This window comes from Austrofundulus limnaeus, unplaced genomic scaffold, assembly GCF_001266775.1.
Source record: "Austrofundulus limnaeus strain Quisiro unplaced genomic scaffold, Austrofundulus_limnaeus-1.0 Scaffold435, whole genome shotgun sequence".
NCBI classification, from domain to species: Eukaryota; Metazoa; Chordata; class Actinopteri; order Cyprinodontiformes; family Rivulidae; genus Austrofundulus; species Austrofundulus limnaeus.
In genome coordinates this window covers 4,761-14,863 of record NW_013952837.1, presented here as the reverse complement: position 1 = coordinate 14,863, position 10,103 = coordinate 4,761, and the positions used below count along the sequence as shown (strand labels likewise).

At 37.2% G+C, this 10,103-nt stretch overlaps 1 protein-coding gene across 1 annotated transcript in view; it reads left to right on the top strand.

Annotated features, from left to right (window-relative positions):
- LOC106529295 (membrane protein FAM159A) overlaps positions 1-4,774 on the top strand; it is a gene marked incomplete at its 5' end in the record, with an annotated part of 7,274 nt that extends 2,500 nt beyond the window's left edge. The window contains 1 exon segment of the mRNA XM_014024670.1: positions 2,798-4,774. Coding sequence (XP_013880124.1) covers positions 2,798-2,982 — 185 coding nt within the window.
- Between the last annotated feature and the right edge of the window lie 5,329 nt (positions 4,775-10,103).

The following is a 10,103-nucleotide window of genomic DNA, read 5'->3' as shown; positions in this document are numbered from 1 at the left end:
TTACTTACTTACTTACTTACTTACTTACTTACTTACTTACTTACTTACTTACTTACTTACTAAGTAATTTATTTCAAGTACTTTACATACTTTTATCCACAACATACGCTAAAGGTGCTAACAGATCATGCAAGATTCTGTAAAATACTGCAGTATTACATAAGAGTAATTATTTAAGGTTTGACGTAAATGAGTACAACTCTGTTGTTTGTTTATTGTTGATCCTGGTCTCGTCTATGAAAGGAATGCCAGGCTTGTAGTTTGTCTCTGTGATAACTGCAGCCTGTAACTGACAGACTGCATTTTCTCCTGACCCTGGAAACAATAAAATGGCAATAAAAACTGAATGAACAAATAAAGTAATGATGATGTAATGAGTTGGGTGCAGCAGTATTTGTTTGTGCATGAGAAAAGCTCCATCTATTAGTTTGTTTAAATGCTCTGTTGACTGACTTTGATTCGTATCTTATTTTTGGATTTGATGGAATTAGGAAAGCAGAACCTAACAGATGGTTTGTTGGTGCACCATGACTGGTTGGCCTGTTGCAATTTTTCCAATTTCACGACAGATTTCTGACCACCTGCCACCTGCTGCTTTTGGATCATTTCCACACATGAAACATTCCTTTTATTTTACAACCTCCCACTCAATGTTTGTGGTCAGTAAAAACATGATAAGAAACATTTGTTCATGTTAGGCAGGACTACACATACATACAGTTAGCGTGCACGAAATGCACTCTGTTGAGATCCTTTTTGGTCCACGTGTGCAATTGTTTGCCGCCTGTCTACACCTGCATACTTGAAGCCATTCCAATCATTCAAACTTCTAGTTGTTAAGAGCATTCAGGTGATGATTGTTGACTTTTTGTACTATTAAAGTTTTTGAAATATTAAGCTTTTCTTGAGCCTCATTAGGATACATTGGGAAAATGTCAGCAGTTTGGTTTTGCTCCAAACCCCCTGATAACTTGATGATAGAAGTCTTCAGACTTCCAGAAGACTCCAATGCTCTCCAATTAGCCAGCTACAGTCCAGCCAACCCACAGGCTCTAAAGTTATTTCTTATCCAATGCTGCCACTTTGAGCTGATTTCCCATCGTCTGCCTCTTCTCTGTTTCAGCAGCATTGATTAGAGCAAAGAATAATGATTGTGGTTTTAATACTGCATGACTATTTTGCATAATTTCAATATTTTTTATTTTATGTCACACTTTAACTCATTTATTTATTTATTGTTATGGTTTATTGTGTTCAGTATTATTTTTTACTATTTATTATTTATTGGCACATTGGCCAGTGACAGTTGTTTTTAAATCTACTATTTTAATTAGTTAGATTTGATAACAGGCTTCTATGTAGTGTAAAATAAAATGTTAAAAATGTTGCACATTTTCATTATTTACCTCACGTTCTCAGTGTAAAATCCTGGTTTTAACACATTTCTATTAACATTTTATTGTTATTTTTGCTCACATTTCTTATGTTTTGCTAATTTTGAACTGTTCAATTTGAATTTAGATTTTAAATACTATCTTCAGTAGCATTAGCAGCTTTAGAAATGTTGTCAGTCTGTCCCTGAAGCATGATCCTACCATCTGCTACTTTATGCTAAAAGAAATACTTCTGGGAGGGCTTTGTTTGATGTTTATCATGTAGCATTTAGCTATACCACTTGATGACAGAATGGATTTGTTTTCAGTCTTTTGTCACCCGCAATGTTTCCTAGAAAAAGGGAACATTTAGAATAGAATAGAATAGAATAGAATAGAATAGAATAGAATAGAATAGAATAGAATAGAATAGAATAGAATAGAATAGCCTTTATTGTCCTGCGGAGGGGAAATTCAGGTGTCACAGCAACATCAGTACAGAGGTTCACACACTAGTTACTTTACAAACTATAGACAGCACACTACTGTTGGCAACACATGTAGATTTTTAGTGCAAAAAAATAAGATAAAATAAAAAAAAAACTCAGATGTTTCCACAATTCATTGTTAGTGTACAGACGTTACAGTCTTATCAATCAGTTCATAAACTATTTTCTACTGAATTTGTCACGGTCTGTCTGTGTGGGTGTGTGTACCGCAGCTCCTCCTACCTGTCTCTGCTCAAGCCCCGCCCACACTCACCTGCCCCTCATGTTTCTCTCCCAGGTGCTTCTTGTTGTAGCTCGTTAGTTCCCCTTTATTAAAACTGTTTACCAGATATAAATTAGCAAACCTTTGTAATTGTGCATGGAAATAATTATTTTCAGGTCTTTATCGAGCTTAATCAGTGTTCTGGGAGTATTTTTTTCAGCACGTGCGCAAATGAGCTGATCGTATGGATCGTGCTTCTAGGACAGATCGAACACTAAACAGAAAGTGTTTGCTAAGAATGGACAAAATGTAAAAACAGTGATTTAGATAGTAATAAAATGTGGGAAATTATTTTTAACTAGGATTTTTACACTCAGAAAGTGAGCTAAATAATGAAAATGAGTTTTAACATTTTATTTTGCACTTGCCACACCATCAAATCTTAGATAAAATTGTTAATTTACTGTTAAAAACTCAGCATTTTAGTCATTTTGCCCACAGCTTTGTTCCACCACCTTACTGCTAACAACACTCTGGCCTTTATTCACAGCAAACAATAAAACCTCAAGCAGTTTATAGTCAGCCTCTGTGTTTTTAGCAGCAGATTATCCTCTCAAGTTTTTCAGTACCTTCAACAAATAAAACAACTGCATTCTGTCAGGCCCTAATTATGCGCAAGTTTCAGGTAGATTTCTTTTGTTTCTGTCTTACAGAACCATGCAGTCCACTAGCAACCAAGGGCAGCCACAGCAGTGCCCCTGCAGGTCCCCAGGGTCTCAAGAAACATTTTGTGAGAGGAAGGCTAGACTGTGACAATCAGCAGCCAGACCCTGACCGCCTTTTCCAGCGCTGTTTCATGGCAACTGTTACTTCTGTCAATGTGGAGAGCCACGCGTAGGAGAGACATCCATTAAGCTTTTTGTTTAGCTTTAATTTGTATATATGCATTCAGCACCAATGTTTAACTATCATAAGTGACTGTTGTGTGTTTTCGAATTAAAGGCCCAGCATTCTCTTAAAAAATGCCTTCTGCTGCCTGATGTAGATGTAGACAAATGTATTGTGACTTACAGCCACACCAAATCGGTAAAATTTACAGAATTACAACCATTTTTGTGCTCTCTAAGATCACCTGGTTGTAGTGGCCATCTTAAATTGGATTAACTCAAAGTTAATCAGCTGTAGTTGTGCATCCAATGATTATTTTATGAGAGCTTTAATACAGTTCATCCAATCGTACATAAAATATTTTGCTTAAGCTACAATCAAATGACTGCACACATACAATATCATGGCGGGCAATATCAATAAATGACGTAATAAGTATTTTTTGACAATCTAAATTGTACTTTGTCTTTTTTTGTGCCATCAGTGCCTATAGACTTTCTGTTATTACAGATACAGATTTAAATGAAATATACCCCTAAAAACAGCTGAATAACTTTTTGTCTTAGCACCTAAAATGTAAAGGAATGGAGAAACAGTGAATTGTGGGGTTTATAGGAGCAGATATGCTGCTGGGAAATAAAGGTGGACCTTTTGACTGGTGTGTTTTCTTGCCTTGGGTTTTTGTGCTTACTCAACATAGTTCAATGATTATTCAACATTTAAAACAACTGATCAGTTTCAACTTGTCATGGCTGAATTTCAGAAGAAAAGAGTAAAAGTTAATAAAAGAAAAATGCCAATCACTCATTTTTTCTATTAGTTTGATGCATAATTTAAGGTTGCATCTCAACAGAGCTGCTATGTTTGGACTCCTGCATGACTTTCCTCTGACAGAAAACAGAACCTGGTCTAAAAACCATAAGATGATAAAGAATGAGTTTTGAAAAACTGGTTTAAAACTGCCTGTCATTATTTCAAAGGTGAACTCCAGCAGATTAAATCATAAAAGCACCAAGATGGACACAAAATGGGCATCCAAATAATGTGCATGAAAAAAAAAAAGATTTTAAAGATGTGCACAAAATCTGGGCCATGATTAAACTGGACACTCAAACTTTCAGCCATATGGTTTCTGGTCACTTGGTCTCAAGCACTCCAAATTCAGTAGACAGTACTAAAAAAATCAAGTATTTTCTCACAATTTTCCTACAACGTTTAGTTATAGGAAAGCTTGTCCCTCATCAGTCACAGCTGAGTGAGATGCTCTCTTAGGCTTTCAGATGAACAGATTTTCTTAGATGGTAGAAACCTGGGAGTAATTTGTGTCGGAACTGAAGTTTGATTGACTCTAATTTGAAAGACCAATCTCCAAAAAGGATGCAACAATGGAAGAAGATGGTGGAGGGAATATTGGTCACAGCATTACCTAAAAAAAAGAAAGAAGAACAGCTTAGTTTATGATTGAATTGTGATTGATTGAGTTGTGCTTCTGGTATTTTTGCTGAAAACTGTCCAAAACCACTAAATATGACCCGAAAAATGTTTTAGCTGGTGTTTGACTTGGTGATTGACTTCTCTAGTGGCACTCTGTGTTTCTTGGTGGTTTGTCTCTTTAACTATTGGATGAATAAAAAACTGATTAGTTTAAAATATATTTATGTTTGTTCATATCTTCATTAATGTATTTTGTATCTTGTGCTAAATTACCAGTCAACATGCTAAAGATGATGGCACTACAGCATGGTCTTTGTGAGCAACTAAACTGTTAGCATTTAGCTCAGAACGTGTTCTGTGTGTTTTCTAAGCCCAATAACTGAAGTATAATGGTCTAAGCATGTCAATGCTTAAGCACCTCTTGCTTTAAAGCATGTATTCTCAAAAGTTATTAAACTTCTGAACAAGTCTTGTGTGCTGTCTTATGTTATTGCTCATTGAGTGATGACTTTGGTTCTGATCACCTCTGCCTGCTATGAGTTTTTACAGGCTCCATGAGGTGGGTTATGGTAGTAGTTGAAGACATTTCACTAGCAAAGAAGAGTTTGAAGTTCCAAATTTAAAATGCAATGCTCTGTTAATGGAAGCGTGGCACAAGCCCCCGGGCCAAACTTTTGTGATTGGTCAGAAGTTTGTGGGCATGTTTGTTTGTGTTTTAAAAAAGTGCTCAGACAACAATGGCACCATTTTACTTCAACGTCTCCTCTTCAGAAGTCGACTGTTGTGCCTCCAAACAACATGGAAGGTTTTGAGGAGCGGTTGTCCGAGGCAGTCAGGAAGTACGTCCATCACGACACAAATAGTCAAATGACCAAAACTTCCTGAATGGAGGCAGAGCAGACGATGTGCACAGAGGAATTCATCTGCCAAAAAATGTGGCGCTCTATCTGTGATAGATTTGTGGCCCATCGATGGATAGTGTGGACTTCAGTGGGAATAAACCTGTGTTGTGACGTGAACATCAGCAGGCAGGGTTTCCCTGGATCTCCGTGCCGTGTGTGTCATGGACCGTAAAAAGTGTGTGCGAAAATTAATGTTGAGCAACCACGACAGTGTCGACTGTTGGGCTTCAGGTGGAGCATGCTGGAGTCTTAAGCCCAGTCTACAATTGAGATGTTGTCACATGTGCAAAGGTACGTGAAAATGACACCTAAAGGGCTCTCTAGACTTCTTTAGATGTGAGACATGATTTGAGTCTTCTTTTGTTTATACTAAGAAGAGAAACCGCAAGGTGAGAAGTCCTGATGGTCCTCCCTCTGCAGCCCACGTCAAACACAAAGTCAACACAGGCTGTGCATTTGACCAAGTAGACATTTGTTTGCATTTAATGACAGAGTTGGAAGAGGAAGATCTAGTATTTCTGTCGTTAATGAGGAGAATGTGTGCTGTTTTACATTTGTCATAAAGAGACTGTCACCATTTCTGATAGACAACCTGTTCCCATCGGTGGCCCTGTATTGGAACATTAGGTTACAGGCATTGTTGGTCCACTTGAAAGAAGCAAAGCTGGAAACTGTTACATGCTGGTGATCACAGACTAGTAAATATCCCGTAGCATTTTCTTTAAAATCAAAGCAAAATCTGTGGCGTTCTGTCTGCTGCAGTTTTTTTTTTCTTTCAAGAGTTGGATTTCAGCTCAAGGCACTAACTTCATGTCTACCCTTTTAAAACAGCAGGTGTACCAGCTGCTGGGGATTGAGTGTGCAAACTACTGTTTATTATCCACAGACAGACTGATTAACAGAAAGGTTCAGACACATAAACAAATGCTTCATAAGTTTGTAGATGAGACCAGCTCTGATTGGGATCAGTGGTACCCTGTCCTGTCTTTGCCTAAATACCATACCATACCATACCATACCATACTATACCATACCATACCATACCATACCATACCATCTTTATTTATAGAGCACTTTAAACACCCACAGGACCAAAGTGCTGTACACATAATAAAACATGCATACATTCATAAAATCAATATAAAATGAAAATAAAACATAAAAACAACACTACAAATTGTGTTCAAAGGGCAGAGAGAAAAGATGAGTTTTAAGAAGAGATTTAAAAACAGACAGGGATGACGCCTGTCTGATGTCCAAAGGAAGGTCATTCCATAATTTAGGAGCTGCCAAAGAAAAAGCACAATCATCTCTAAGCTTACGCTTATTCTGGGCATAATCTGGAGCAGCTGATCAGTTGACCTGAGGGATCGAGAGGGCCTATAGGGTTGTAGCAGATCGGACAGATACGACGGAGCAAGACCATTAAGAGCTTTACAAGCAAAACTTTAAAACAAATCCTAAAATATAACGGGCAGCCAGTGCAGGGAGACTAAAACAGGAGAAACATGATCAAACTTTTGTGTGCCAGTTAAAAGACGTGCAGGGTCATTCTGTACCCTCTGCAGCTGTGAGATACAGGACTCACTGATGCCTGTACAAAGTGTGTTACAGTAGTCCAGCAAAGCGTGGACTACTGTCTCATAATGTTTCTGAGAGAGAATTGGCTTTACTTTAGCCAGCTGCCTCCGATGATAAAAACGATTTCACAAATGTTCTGATGTGGTTCTCTAACTTAAGTCCAGCATCAACTTTTATGTCTAGATTAGTAATCAAAGGCTTGATGTACTGGGACAGTGAACCAACATCCACATCAGGTGTCACAGTGGAGCTTCCAAAGATCATCATCTCAGTTTTGTTCTCATTAAACTTTAAAAAATTCACTCCCATCCATCTTTTATTTCCTCTAGACATAAAAACAGAGGGCTCGGAGAGTTGGTGTCCTTTTTCTTTAAAGGGACATATATGTGGGTATCATCGGCATAACAATGAAAAGCAATACCAAATTTCCTAAGTATAGAGCCGAGTGGGAGCAGGTACAGCGTGAAGAGGAGGGGTCCTAAAACTGAGCCCTGCAGGACCCCACATACAAGAGGAGCAGAAGAGGAAACACTGTCACCAAGACGGACATGGAAAATAAGCCCAGCCTACAGGGAAGTTCTCCAGGCCTCTGCAGGGTTCTTCCTGTTATCGTCACAAAGTGAGGGGACTTCTGGTTTTATTAAGAGACCCGCTGCTAATCTTCCTATGTTGTACAGATGAGAGGGAGGCCATGGCTCAGCAGCACATACCCAGCAGAATAAGAAAACATGAGCTTGGCAGAGGACCTTTACTACGAGTCAGAAGGTCCTAGTCCTGCTACTGTTCAGTACTGGCAAGTTTCTGCCCTAGTGGCAGCGCCCATTTAAAGTTGGAAAAACAGTGTGAAACTACCACCAAGTTGCTAAGACAAAGAAACCACGCTATTTCTAACTGTTAAGTAAAAATCATCCATGTTAGTGAAGCATCATTTTCCCTTTAAACTTCTTTATAGAGCATGCAACTCTGAAATCAAGAAGGCACTAATCACTTTTCCAAAGAAACAACTTTACGAAATGATGTTTGAATTTAAGTAATCCTAACAAGATCATCTTAGTTGCTGCTCTCTGTTGTTACTCAGCAAGATGGAGGAAAATAATTATGGAAGAGATTCATTAAATCAGGTTACAGCATTCTCCGTTTAACATCTACTGTAATGAAACTGATGATCAGAGTCTGAGACGTCAGTTTACGTAAACTCAAACTCTAATAAAAATAGTCAGAAAAACAGCATTTTGAGGATATAACCAGATGATGATCTCATCTGTTTTAGTTAAGAGCATTTAACTCTATTCTAAATAAAGGATATATTAAGTTATCACTTTCAGCATTACATAAATACTAAAAGCCCCCACTCATGACTTGGTCAGGATTCAATAATAAGTCAAATAAGTCTGAGAAATCAGACAAATGGAGAATAAGTCTTTGGTGGACAATAAATAACAGTTTTTTTTCTCTTTGATTTCTACTTTGGATGAGAGAGACTGAGAGTCAAGGTCCCAAAATAATTATAACAAATATGTCTATTTGGTTTAATGAGCAATCCTTACAGAAAAATAACAGCTACTTCTCCACCTTGACTTATTCTTGGAATAAAATAATTTTATTCACTCTTTGAGTCAAGAGTGTCCTTTATCCCTAAAATTGTTCTTAAGAGCTGCCTCCCTGTGTGGACTTTCATTTTCTCATATATGTACTGATTATTTCATTTGTACTGGCAGAAACAGATGTATAATGTCTGTACAGGTTTCTAAATAAATGCTAATTTAGCATAGATGAATTGCATAAATGTTCTATTGTGCTAAATTAATATTTATTATATTTAAATGTCTCAAAGACAGAGAAAATGGGCAAGTCACTTTGAACCCATATTACTCAGCTTGAATTTAACGTCTCCCTCTCTCCGACACCCACCACCCTTCAGTAAGACAGGAATCGGAGGAATGAAACATTTAACACTTCAGACAAATAAAGTTGTATTGAAGCACAAACATTTGTGTTTTTGCAGATGAGCATGAATTCTCGTGCAAAGAAAACAGCGAGGGTAACTCAAATTTCAAAGTAAAAGTTTAATTGATTATAACTTGTTAGTCAACAATTTGTTTTTATTCTGGAAATTATCAGTTTAAAATTTAAAAAGCAGAACAACAATGTAACCACTTTAACTGTTTTGTGCCTCAATTATTGAACAACCAACTCCACTAGTTTTCCTTGAATAAATTTCCACCTTCCATGTCAGAGTTTACCYATAAAAATCATKTTATTTTGATAAATGGAGTTATAACTTGATCAAACATACAAAGTAGCATTRTGCACAATCTCATATGACATTTAAGATCTATTAGAGCTTGAATTAAATATTGTAGACAACTGTCAGCTACTCATACACTAGATTTTTGATCGATGTCTCTGAAATRCACTGAGGTGTAGCCAGGGTTTGGTTTTCTAAACAGTTTGCTGTTGCAGCCGTCTTGATTTGAAGCAACTCTAAAAGTAGCAGATGAACATTCAACAATTRTGTTTTGAGTTTCACTGAATGCAGTGCAGATATTTTGCTAATGTTTGGTTTCTGAGGGTTTAAGCAAAGATGTTGCACAATGTGTTGCGAACAATGCTCAGTTGCAAGTTTTAGCTTTAACAGATGTAAAATTAATGTCACAATATTTGTGTTGAGGGCGATTAGTTGTGGCAACCTTTTTGAATCAGGTAGACCAAAAAAAGTTCATCAGTCATCAGAGCAATGRCTATTTTGTGAAAGTGTCTGTGCTTCACAAGATTTTTGTTGATGATATAAACACACACGCCGACAAAAATGAGCAAAAACATTACAGCAAAGTGTGCTGAAATATTGCTTCAACCATAAATCTTATTTTCCTTGACTTTAAATGGATCAAAACTAATTTTATAACATTCACCAGAATAACCCCACAAAACCAATGACTTTCTCCATTAGTCTCATCAGATGTTATTAGCTTGTTACCCAGTAAAAACTGAGGGATGAATAGTGAACACACAGTTCTCTGCTCTGTAAGGAAGAAAGACCTCACAGAGCTGCTGGAATCACTGCTTAAAAACATCCCCACAATAATATGGCATTCAAACTCTGAGAAATAAAATACTGTGGGCACGACTCCATTACCTGCGGTGGAAATTGTACATTTCCCGGAAATATTATTATCCACTTACATCACTCTTTTATATACATACAGTATATATG